Here is a 12,909-nt window from a genome sequence, read left to right as displayed (position 1 = left end):
TGACTACAAATTAGTTTAGTGATGGGGCAACTGTCACAGATATCTTTGAATCAGTTGCAAATGAACAAGGTTGACAGGAACGTGAGAGTCTAATGAGTCCTTCAAATGGCTGATTTGCACTTGGTGGACAACTAGACAATAAGCAGTATGAATTATTGGAAATCAATACTTTGCTATGGAATTTCATTATGCTCCAATGCCTTCAGTTCATAGTATTTTATATTTTGATGGATTATCTGAAGCAAATGATCATCTAAGACACAGGGATTGATAAAACTCCCTTGTACAGTTTTAAATGTTGCTTTTGACTTATTTTTGTGAAGTAGAAATATTGATCTATTTTCACGTACAATCTTAGTCTATTTTAGAGTGGTAGATAAAAACAGTACTTTTAAATAAAATGTCCTGCAGAATTTTTTTGTATCACTGTTTGGTTCCTAATCCATCATCTTTTGATGTTTTAGGAGACACAGAAAAGGGTCAAGCAAATCGAACCACTAAGAACAAGGACGCCCATGTCTGTGGCAGGTGCTGTGCTGAGTTCTTTGAATTATCAGATCTCCTGCAACACAAGAAGAATTGTACTAAAAATCAATTAGTTTTAATTGTGAATGAAAATCCAGCTTCTCCTTCTGAAACCTTCCCTCCTAGTTCCCCTTCTGATAATCCTGATGAACAGATGAATGACACAGTTAATAACACAGATCAAGTAGACTGCAGTGACCTTTCAGAGCATAACAAACTTGACAGGGAAGAATCCATGGATGTGGAGGCTTCCAGCATTAACAATAGCAGTAGCAGTTCCAAGATTGTCAACAATAGTATTACAAGCAGTAACAGCTCCACAATGGGTACCTCAGCTGTAACAACCTCTCTACCTCACATAGGGGATCTGACAACATTAGGCAACTTTTCAGTGATAAATAGTAATGTAATAATTGAAAACCTTCAGAGTACTAAAGTGGCAGTAGCACAGTTCTCACAGGAAGCAAGATGTAACGGTGCATCGAACAGTAAGCTTGCTGTACCTGCCCTGATGGAGCAACTGTTGGCTTTACAGCAGCAGCAGATCCATCAGTTGCAACTGATTGAACAAATTCGTCACCAAATATTATTGTTGGCTTCCCAAAATACAGACATGCCAACATCTTCTAGCCCTTCTCAAGGTACTTTACGAACATCTGCCAACCCCTTGTCCACATTAAGTTCCCATTTATCCCAGCAGCTGGCTGCAGCAGCTGGATTAGCACAAAGCCTTGCTAGTCAATCTGCCAGCATCAGTGGTGTGAAACAGCTACCCCCTATACAGCTACCTCAGAGCAACCCTGGCAACACTCTAATTCCATCCAGTAGTGGCTCTTCTCCAAATATTAACATATTGGCAGCAGCAGTTACAACACCGTCCTCGGAAAAAGTGGCTTCGAGTATTGGTGGCTCACAGCTCAGCAACCCACCAGTATCAGCATCATCTTCACCAGCTTTTGCAATAAGCAGTTTATTAAGTCCTGCATCTAATCCACTTCTACCTCAGCCCACCCCTAGTAACTCTGTTTTCTCCAGTCCCTTGTCCAATATTGGAACACCTGCAGAGGATTTAAACTCCTTGACTGTCTTGGCACAGCAAAGAAAAAGCAAGCCACCAAATGTAACTGCTTTTGAAGCAAAAAGTAATTCAGATGAGGCATTCTTTAAGCATAAATGCAGGTTCTGTGCTAAAGTGTTTGGGAGTGACAGTGCCTTGCAGATTCATTTACGTTCTCACACTGGCGAGAGGCCATTTAAATGCAACATATGTGGAAATAGGTTCTCCACAAAGGGAAACTTAAAAGTCCACTTTCAGCGTCATAAAGAAAAATACCCTCATATTCAAATGAATCCGTACCCGGTGCCAGAGCATTTGGACAATATTCCTACAAGCACGGGTATTCCTTATGGGATGTCTATACCGCCAGAGAAACCTGTCACGAGCTGGCTGGACAGCAAGCCGGTCCTCTCCACCCTGACGACTTCTGTTGGACTGCCACTCCCACCAACGATCCCAAGCTTGACCCCATTCATCAAAACTGAGGAGCCTCAGCCGATTCCCATTAGCCATCCTTCCACTAGCCCTCCCTGCTCTGTCAAGAGTGACTCGGGAACAGCTGATCCCACATCAAAAATTTCCAATGGACTTTCTGATGAGGTAGAGGCTGGCGCTTTGCCTACCTCAAATGGCAAAATGGAAGAAAACTCTCAAAACGCAAGCGCCATCACTAACATGAGCAGCTCTGTGAGCTCACCGGCAGCAGACTCAGGCTCCAGCGGTGTCGCCACTTTTACAAATCCACTGATGCCTCTCATGTCAGAGCAATTTAAGGCAAAGTTTCCATTTGGAGGACTATTGGATTCAACGCCAGCATCTGAAACGTCAAAATTGCAGCAACTGGTAGAAAACATTGACAAAAAGGCAACCGATCCTAATGAGTGTATCATTTGCCACCGAGTTCTCAGTTGCCAGAGTGCACTGAAAATGCATTATCGCACACATACCGGTGAGAGGCCATTTAAATGTAAAATCTGTGGTCGCGCTTTCACTACTAAAGGCAACTTAAAGACTCATTACAGTGTCCACCGTGCCATGCCCCCGCTGAGAGTGCAACATTCATGCCCGATCTGCCAGAAAAAATTCACCAATGCCGTTGTGTTACAGCAGCATATCCGAATGCATATGGGAGGGCAGATCCCCAACACTCCAGTGACGGAAAACTATCCTGAGTCAATGGAATCAGATACGGGATCTTTTGATGATAAGAATTTTGATGATATAGACAACTTCTCAGATGAGAACATGGAAGACTGTCCTGACAGCAGCGTGCCAGACACACCTAAATCTGTGGATGCATCACAAGACAGCTTGTCTTCTTCCCCTTTGCCCCTGGAAATGTCAAGTATTGCTGCTTTGGAAAATCAGATGAAGATGATCAATGCGGGACTTGCTGAACAACTTCAGGCAAGCTTAAAGTCAGTTGAAAATGGGTCAGTGGAAGGGGACGTTTTGACTAATGATTCGTCATCTGTCGGTGGTGATATGGAAAGCCAAAGTGCTGGAAGCCCTGCTGTCTCGGAGTCTACCTCTTCCATGCAGGCCTTGTCCCCATCCAACAGCACTAATGATTACCACAAGTCACCAAGTATTGAAGAGAAACCAGTAAGAGCTTTACCAAGTGAGTTTGCCAACGGTTTGTCTCCAACCCCTGCTAACAGTGGTGCTTTGGACTTGACGTCTAGTAACACTGATAAAATGATTAAAGAAGAGTCTCTGAGTATGCTCTTTCCTTTCAGAGATAGAGGTAAATTTAAAAACACCGCATGTGACATTTGTGGCAAAACATTTGCTTGTCAGAGTGCCTTGGACATTCATTACAGAAGTCATACCAAAGAGAGACCATTTATTTGCACAGTTTGCAATCGTGGCTTTTCCACAAAGGGTAATTTGAAGCAGCATATGTTGACACATCAAATGCGAGATCTACCATCACAACTTTTTGAGCCCAGTTCCAGTATAGGCCCTAATCAGAACTCTTCGGTTATGCCTGCTAATTCACTGTCATCACTCATAAAGACTGAGGTTAATGGCTTTGTGCACAGCTCTCCTCAGGATAGCAAAGAAGCACCCTCTGGTCTAGTTGCTTCAGGGCCGCTGTCCTCCTCTGCTACATCCCCTGTCCTGCTCCCCGCTCTCCCCAGAAGAACCCCGAAACAGCACTACTGCAACACGTGTGGGAAAACATTTTCTTCCTCCAGTGCTCTGCAGATCCACGAAAGGACACACACTGGTGAGAAACCTTTTGCCTGCACTATATGTGGAAGAGCATTCACAACAAAAGGCAATCTGAAGGTACTTTTTCCTCTTGCTGTTCTTAGGTTTCATTTTCTCCTTGCGGGGGGGGGTTAATTTTTTACATCTGTTAATGTTGCAAGCAGTGGTACCTTTGGGTATCTGCGGTGTGACAAATGGTGTGTTTAGTCAGCTCTGGTAGACCTAGATGGCCTCTTGTTGAGTGCTCATGTTGGCAGCCGATCTGAAGCATGATTTTTGGTTTTGATGCTTAATTAAAATTCATCTACCAGCAAAGACTGTCTATGCAGAGTGTGAAACGGAACAGCCAAATGATGTTAAGGGGTCTTAATTATCAGAGACACGTTTTGTAACTCACACACCTCTTTAAGAATTGAAAGGCTCTTGAATGTGCTGTTTTTCATAACTATCATGTAAGATGATGGTGTTTAAAAAAACTATTAACATAATTCTGGAACTAATGGGCATTACTTTAATTGATTATATAACTAACATTTCCTACTGATATGTGTTTGAAAAAGCAAATATACTTAAGTTTTAGAACACCAGTTGAGCACTTTACTGTGTACATTTTTCTGTTGACAGAGTATTTCTCTAGAGGTTGCTGCCAGTAATGCGAGATGAATAATTACTTTCAGGCCATTCTGTCTATACACGAGGCTCTCTGATGAGCAATCAGTAAAGGATACTTTCTGCTTGTCTGAAAAGGACATTTATAGGGTAAAGGGTGTCAAATACAATACTTACCATTGCAATGAAAGTGGACATAGCAATTCTAGCCCTGAAAGCAGCTATCTGCAATTGACAGAATAACGTGAAGTCATTATAAACTAAATACATATAATAAAAAAAAGACTAACAAGCAATGCATTGTTCAGCAGGAAGACAGGGTATTCTGGGTAATGGTGATGGGCTAATCCAGAAGAAGTTTATTATTCCAGATGGGAAATGGAGCCCTGTACCAGCTACCTTTAGTGCCGTTCATTGTGTAACAAGGCTGGACATGTTGATGGGCTGCTGCCTTCTCTGTGATCAAAATAAGTTTGAAATCCCTGTCAAGCCCTATTTTTTGTTTGTTTGTTTCTTCCTTTCTTTCTTTTCAGGTTCACATGGGCACTCACATGTGGAACAGTACTCCTGCAAGACGAGGCAGACGACTTTCCGTGGATGGCCCCATGACATTTCTAGGAGGCAATCCTGTGAAGTTCCCGGAAATGTTTCAGAAGGATTTGGCTGCACGGTCGGGGAATGGAGACCCCTCCAGCTTCTGGAACCAGTACGCGGCAGCACTCTCCAATGGCTTGGCCATGAAGACCAACGAGATCTCTGTCATCCAGAATGGTGGCATCCCTCCGGCGCCAGGGGGCCTGGGCAACGGTGGCAGCTCTCCCATCAGCGGCTTGACAGGAAGCCTGGAGAAGCTCCAGAATTCAGAACCCAACGCACCTCTAGCTGGTCTGGAGAAAATGGCAAGCAATGAAAATGGGACAAGCTTCCGTTTCACGCGTTTTGTGGAAGACAACAAAGAAATTGTAACAAATTAGAAAAAAACTCCATAAATAACATTCCTGCAAATAGTGCAACCTAGGGTTGCTTTTTTCAAGCTGCAGGCTACAACATTACAAAGACTTTCTTTTGTACCATGTTCTACTAATAGAGTTCTAAGAGAGCTTATTTATTAGTGATATAACCTTGCTTTGCAAACAAATGCAAGCATTAACTTTGGTCTCCTGTATTTTGAACTAAATACTAATCGACTAGAGTGCTGTAAACTTGCTGTAACATTTATGGCAGTTGCAAGTCTGTTCCGCTAGGTGATCTTATTCTGGCATTAACTTATTTTCTATATCCAGTTTAACATGAACTCTGGTATTGATGCGATGCCTCAGTGATACATTAGATCTTTAACAAAAATCTGTATATAAATGTACACTTTGATCCTGCTGGAAATTTTATCAGCAAACACATTGTTTAATTTTTCCAAACAGAATTAAGAAAAGGACTGAAAGAATATAGACTGAACAGTGTGGGTCCTTTACACAGCTCAGTTTTTGATTTTTATTATAAAATTAAAACTGCTTTAATTTTTGTAGGTTTAACATTTTCCGTTTTGAACTGTTATTTGTATTGTGCTTTTTACTTGAGTCGTCTTAAATGTTAATACATTTCTGTACAGTAATAAGCACGCGGATTATTAGAGAAGATACTGAAGTGTTGTTTTGGTAGTTGAAACTGAGACGTAACATTTTGCCTTGTAGGTATATTCATTATAGAAAATGTGCTGGACTTTCACAATGCTGCTAAGTATGGCATCTTGAACAACTTCCGTGGACAACTGTAGATGCTCCTGTACATACAATAAGACATCACTTTCATTAAAATGTACATATGTTCCTTACAAGACCAAGCCCTACTCCTTGACCAAGGGAACAAGTATAGTGTTTGTTTATTTTGTATTAGGTATTTGGGGGGGGGGCAGGGGGAACCTTGGACTGTTACATGCACTTTCTCGGAAAGTTGAAAGGAAAAGAGGTCCAGTTTCTTTAACATTTAATACTTACTAACAGCAGAGATACTGTAATTTTACTCGAGTAATCAAATACATTTTTGCAACAGATAAAATTCACTGTCTCTGTGTTTTTAAAGTGTACCTGTATTTAGTAATCACTTTGTATTATTTAGCCTTTCCCTTGGTTAACATGAACTGTCCAGGTTGTATGTGTGTGTTTATATTTGTAAGTATGGGTATATATATATGTATTGCATATTAATTGCTAGTATATTTTTCATACCCCCAATAGTGGGAAATTTCTCCTTAACTATTCAATTTCTCCTCATAAAATTGTAGATATTTTGGCATTTTTAATTTCTTTATTAAAAAAATGCTGCTAGCAAAGACCTTATTGAGCCTAGGTAAGTTTCCTTTGAAGGAAATAATTTATCACATTTAAGGCTTGATTTGGTTCAAATGCTTTATATTTGATATTAATTTTATTCTATGAGATTGTATGTTTGTGGCATGCTTACGCTGCTATATCTGTGTTAAGATGTCCACTTGCAAGCCTCCATATATTATATGGGATTTATAACTTGATTGTAAAAAAAAAAAAAAAAATATTGCTTTGGCCTTGCACATGATTTGGCTTCCCTTATGCACCTGCAATGATCATTAACCTCAATGGGAGTTTGGGGAAACAGAATTCAGCCCAATATTTTCACCCAGTAGAGTTTTATCTCCTCACATTATTATTTACGAAAAATAAATCAGTTTGGCTGCCTTCAAAAAACCGAACAGGAATAACCAATTTCATGCTCACGTGAATATATATATTTTTTACAATTCCAAAATTCAGGCATTTTGTGTTATAGGATTTTTTTTCATATCAGCGTGGGTGGAGTTGCTTGCCTTTTTAAACAAGAAGTAATCACTGCTCTTCCCCCTAGTAGTTTGAGTTGTAAATTGGGCATCATAGAGGATTTAACACTGAAAAGCTGGGGTGAGAAGTACTTTTCTTGAGGACTTTTACCCTTCATATGATTATGAATCCTTAGTAAAATATTAACGCTGTAGTCTGAATACCTCTTGGACTTCATGTCTTTAGAACTTTTTCCTGTTCGAATGTGATGATTCATCTGGTACATGATACACATTTTTGTTAACATGTAAGTTGTACACTAGAGCCAGCTGGCTTGTCAATGTGAATATTTAAGAATTTCAAGTCACTTTTTGGTCTCAGAAAAAGGTAAATTAAACGGATTTTGATGGTTTTATCAATGAAATACTAACTAATTCTGCTGTTAAACTGAGTTTAGATTTGAGCGACAGAAAAGCAAAGAAGGGTTAGCAGACGCCAGTGCTCTGGGAGGGTTTCCGTTACGCAGCTTGAGTTTCATTAATGGCTTTAACTCCGGTCCTCGGAACCTCTCCTCACGTTAAAGCGAAATCTTTGGGTGCCGAGGACCTTTCAGCCCCGTCAGGGAACGGGCAGAGGCCCGTCCCGGCCGGGGGAAGCCGCGCCGTGGGCAGTCGGGCCCTGCACTCGCGAGCCTCCGCGGGCAGCCGGCTCCCGGACGCTCCCTGCCGCTGGGTAACGTATGCGCTTCCAGGGAAAAAAAAAAAAAAAAAAAAAAGTGAGCCATTTTCTTTGTGGTATCTTAGGGCCTGGGGCTACCCCCGGGTCTCCGCGGCTGCTGGGTGCCCTGCTCCCTCAGGCGGAGCCCGCCCGCCCCGCGAGCGCACCCCTAGGCTCGCTGCCCGGGCGTTGGGTGGGGCGCCGGCAGCTCGCGCGCTCGGGCGACCGTTAGGCGTGAGCGTTGGGGGCGGCTGAGGTAAACTTCCCCGCCCCGCTGAGGGGTGCCGGGCGAAGCGGGCACCGGGGAGGGGGCGCGGCGCGGGTCGCCCCGCTGCCCGAGGGGCTGCATTTCCTCGCCCAAGGTCAGGTGTGCCCTTCCCTCCCCCCGCGAGGGGCGAGAGACCCTTTTCTCCTCCAGCCTTTCGGAAGCGTTTCCTTGAGGCTGCGGGGAACCCGCCCCGGCGACGGGGGCTGCGGCGGACGAGGCTCCTCGGGACACTCTGTCTCCCGGCCGCCTGCCTGATGGCAGCGATCGAGCCCGGCTGGGCGAGGGTTCCCCTGACAAGCCGGTGCGCTGCGCTGCCCTGCCGGGTTGTTGCTGCTGTTTCACTTTGCGCTTCCCTCGCTACCGTCTGCGAAGGTGGGTGCTGGGGGGGAAGGAATCAACTGTTGCCGTGTCCCGTGCCTCCCGCTGCGCCGGGCTTGGCGGAGGGTGCCTGGGCTGTTATCCCCGCGCCGCAGAGGGGCTTCTCGTTCCCTTTCTCCTGCCGCCCCCGAACGGAGCTGCGGTCGGGCCCGCTGCGGAAGCCGGGGCCGTCCCCCGAGGGTGCTGAGGCCGTGCCCCGCGGGGTGCGGGGTCAGGGTCGGCTCGGGGCTCCCCGCCCCGTCAGGCGGAGCGCCCGGCCGGCCGCCTGCGAGCTGCCGGAGGAGAAGGGAGGGAGGAAAGGGATAATTTGCTCTGGAAATGCGGAATGTTAAATTTCCCGTTACTTGACACCAGACCGTGGGGACCGGGGGAAGTTACCTCTCCCCAGAGCTGTCCTCTGGCAAGCGCACAAAGGTGCCCGCGCCGCCTCGCAGCTGGACGCCGCGCTACCTCGCTGCAATTACCCAGCGCAGGATTTCCTATTCACAGACATTGAATTAATCCTTATTCAAGAATAGATTTTTTTTTCTTTACAGTTTTGTTTGCGCGGCCGCATTTTTCCCATTAGCAACAAAGTTTTCTTCCCCTGCTTCCCGCCCATCACAATTTTATCATCCGTTAAAATAAAGCACAGTGGGGTGGGTTTTTTTCTTCTTCTTCTTCTAAGCGCCAACGATCGTTCAGCGCATTCATTTAATCAGCCCGAGTAATTTTCTTCACCCAGAAACAGACGTGATGTATTTAAAAATTGGGCTAATAGCGTGCGAAACTTCCCCGCTTGGGAGTAGCCCCCGGCGGAGCGTCCGGAAGCGTCCGGACCCTGCCGGCTGGATACGCTGCGGGCTGCCCCTCCCGCCGGGCATTTTTGCTAGCAGGCGGCCCGTGAATTTGGGGGTTTCCCCGAGTACCGTAGGGAGGAGAGGAAGCGAGGACGTGGCGGGGACTGAGAAAGAGAGGAGCTGGAGGCGCGCCGTTCGCCTGGCCGCCGAGAAGGGCGCGCAGCTCGCCCGCGGTGCCCCGGCCGCGGAGCAGCCTGGCGGGTGGTCACTTCACTTTCATGGGGCAAACTGGGGAGATGTAGCGGGACGGACGGAAGGAAAGGCTGAAAGGGGCTAATCAAAAGGACCCACTATACCAGCAGAGTGGAGAGAGAGGAGTCAGGGCAGCACATCGGAGGTTTCTCTATTGACGAGGCAGGGGTGAAAGGGAAGGGGAGCAGCAAATTGCCTGGCTTATTTAGTATGCTGATGACGACCGAATCCTAAGCCCTTTTCTCAGGGAAAAGCCAGATAAGTTTCGGTGTTTCTTCCTATGCTGGGCTGTGGTTTAAGATTTAGGGACAGGTTGTGAGCTCTCCCTGCTGCAACGGTCAACAAATCTCTCCAACACTGCTTTGGAAAGCGTATTTGCTGACCATCAAAATACAACAGTTGCTGCTTGGTTTGACCTTTTCTTTGGGGCATACTTCCTGCTTTTGGGAGTCCTGAAGTCACAGGCTACCTGGTTGCGTGTTTGCGGGAGGCCAGTTTTACTTGGCAGGAGGAGGTGTGACTTTGTAGTGTGGCAGTTCTTTTTTTGCGCTCTCCCTGCCAGTCTTCAGTACTGCTCAGGTTTTATCTCTGGGCTTTTTTTAATCGAAATAACATTTTCCTATTTGGTTTTCTTCTCTCGTGAATATGAGTTGATGGAAGTTAAAACAATGTTTTGCAAATAAGTGGGTACAGTTATTTATACAAGCTGGAAGCAGTATGTCTCTTAACTATTCAGTTGAAATATAATGACTTAAAGACTCACATATAATACAGTCTCTTGTATAAATACCTCTCTCTAGGCAAAAAGTTAAGGAGGAGTGGAGGCTTGGAAATACTAATCTTAATAGAACAGGAATAATTGGGAAATATGCAACTTCAGCTGAGAACAGAGTTACTGACATCTGCATTTGTGTTCAGTTACCCGATTTGATTTTTCTGTTTTTTACATTCAGGTTATAGTTAATATCAGAATGGCTACCCTGAGCCAGTCCCTCTGTCGCTACTGGCAGTGGCCTAGCAGATGCCTGGAAGATGGTAAGCGCATGGCAATTCCTCCTTGGGAAAATCTCCTTGTTCCAGGGACAGCCATACGGGGAGGCCACGTGCGGTATTTGGAATATTTTACAGGTAAGTGAGGTGTAAGCATGGCAGTGACTAAAATTAAGTTTCTGGCTCAAATTATATTATAGTTTTTGTCCTACCATGAGTCTCTTTCTTTGGTTTCCATTTTATCTTCTGTTTTTCTTTAGACATGTATTTTTGAATCCACAGTCTGAATTTCTTAGGAGGCAAAATCTCTCAATGATATGGGAAGAGGAGCAGTAGAGTGAGAACAGGAGAGCAGGAAAGAGGAATTTTCTTTAGTGCTCGAGTCTGTCTAGCACTGAGGGAGGGGGTAACATGCACTTGAGGGTTAAAGACATTCTCTGCAATGCTCTGCGTGGTGGGTGGGGCCAGCATCTTGTATGCAGCTGACTGAGCATATGGTATACCTGTGAGAATGGCCTACTGGAGAGTTCTAGAGTAAGGAAGTGATGTCATCTTCCTTTTTATAGCAGTTAAATAATTAACCCAAATTGTAGGCTTTTCTTAACTTTCAGAAGTTATTGTCATTTTTGGAAAGCAGTTTAAATTCAGGCTAGGTGGGGACGAAAAACATGTCCATGCCCATGTTAGACTTTGTAACAACTGCTAATAAGGGAGGTCCTCACTGGAATGATCAGCCCTGAAACTTCTGGTGTCATTTCATTTCAAAAGAAAGAAGTCTCTCCATGTTAGCAGACATTCACATCATTTGCACAGACAGCTGTCCTGACCAGGGCAGTGCTGAAGTACAAAGGTCCATTTTCATCATTTAAAGGTCTTAAAAATGCAGCATCACAATGTCAGGTGGGTGTAGCAGAAGCCCTGCAGCACCTGGCATCAGGTGGTGCAACATGAGCACTGTTTAGAATTGAATATGGAAAGCAAAAAATGGAGTGGTCTGGCACACTATCATGTATTTAACCCCACTGGTCACTACTTTCTTTCTTTTCCCATCTTTTCTATGAAAAATAATTTCAAAGCAGAGCCAGTGAGACTAACCAGGTGAATAATGTTAAGATTTTTTTCAAAGCAGTGCCTGTTTTGAAAATAAGCTTCCTTTAGCAGTGAATAATTCTAAATTGCTTTCCTTTCATCAGGATTTTAAAATGTCAGTTAATACATAGTGAAGCTAACATTTTTCTCATATGTACAATAACTAAGTGCATGATCATGTTCAATGCTAAATGTGCATTCATATGAACTACCTTTCTGTTGGTTAGAGGATCCAGAGAATAACAAATTATATAGAGAGAGACAGAACAAATTTCAAAGGTTTGTGTCTGTTTACTTGTCTCGGCTGAATAAAGAGTCCTCTCGGCAACTTGTGTCAGAGCTGCTGATGAGAACGAGGCTGTTTGTGATGGTTAAATCACTAGTTAGCTCAGTTGTGGGGATCCCTTAATACCAGCATAGACCCCTGGTGCTGATACATGTAAACTAATTTAACCCCCTGCTTAAGTCAGCTCAACTTATTTTGGCTTCTAACACTGACGAATGTCTGAGCACTGCACAGACAATTTCTATAACAGTGTCTGTGGCAGTTTAAGTTGTTACTGGCTTTCCCTTTCAGTCCAGATGTTTATTTCTGTCCACTGAGATTTCCTGCCCCTCCATATTTGAAAGAGTGGAATAGATTGCATGAGCACTCTTTATTCATATCACTGCAAAGACAGAGTGATTTCTTATTTGCTGAATAAGACCTTAAGATAGGGAAGTGTCCAAAATGTACGAGGCAGGTTCACAAAGCTTAAGGAGATCATCTTACGAAAGGACGTTGAGCCTATGTATCTGTGAGTCAAGCAGAAAAGAATTCACAAAGCTACAGCTTGTTTGAGCCAGAATTTCATGAGATGTTACCTTCCAAACCAAGCCTTCTAAAGGGTCAACTGTCTACAAAATAGGCTTAGCTTAAAATGCCACCAAAGCCATTTTTAAGATAGTATGTCTAACTGCACTGAAGTGGCGGGAGAACGCTCCATAATTTGTCCTGTTGTGATGGAGCATAGCAGTAACAGCTTAAAAACACCAAGGCTATTACTTCAGCGGTCTCCTTACTGACATTAGATAGTCGCCTGGAGTCACTTTTCTTGCTTGACCTATACAAAAAAAGTAGACTGGGCTCCTGTGTTCTCTCCTGGATTTGAAGATGTTATTAAACCAATTCTCTCTTTCCAAAGCTGTATGCATTCATGCCGGCATCCTCAATAAAGCTGGGACACAAACAAAAAAGCAAAC

The 12,909-nt window shown here is 44.2% G+C and overlaps 1 protein-coding gene and 1 long non-coding RNA gene across 5 annotated transcripts in view; both read left to right on the top strand.

Annotated features, from left to right (window-relative positions):
• SALL1 (spalt like transcription factor 1) overlaps positions 1 to 6,464 on the top strand; it is a 23,595-nt gene extending 17,131 nt beyond the window's left edge. For all 4 annotated transcript variants that reach the window (XM_069793647.1, XM_069793646.1, XM_069793645.1 and 1 more), the window contains 2 exons: positions 465 to 3,877; positions 4,942 to 6,464. In XM_069793647.1, the coding sequence (XP_069649748.1) occupies positions 465 to 3,877; positions 4,942 to 5,382 (3,854 nt within the window). In that variant the 3' untranslated portion in view covers positions 5,383 to 6,464. The remainder of the gene's footprint in view (positions 1 to 464; positions 3,878 to 4,941) is intronic.
• Positions 6,465 to 7,727: 1,263 nt separating this feature from the next.
• LOC138687264 (uncharacterized) overlaps positions 7,728 to 12,909 on the top strand; it is a 121,193-nt gene continuing 116,011 nt past the window's right edge. The window contains exons 1-2 of the long non-coding RNA XR_011326532.1: positions 7,728 to 8,551; positions 10,542 to 10,716. This is a non-coding gene — a long non-coding RNA (uncharacterized lncRNA). The remainder of the gene's footprint in view (positions 8,552 to 10,541; positions 10,717 to 12,909) is intronic.

Source organism: Haliaeetus albicilla, chromosome 10 (assembly GCF_947461875.1).
Source record: "Haliaeetus albicilla chromosome 10, bHalAlb1.1, whole genome shotgun sequence".
Taxonomy (NCBI): domain Eukaryota; kingdom Metazoa; phylum Chordata; class Aves; order Accipitriformes; family Accipitridae; genus Haliaeetus; species Haliaeetus albicilla.
The sequence above is the reverse complement of the archived record's forward strand: the minus strand, read 5'-3'. Positions and strand labels throughout refer to the sequence as shown.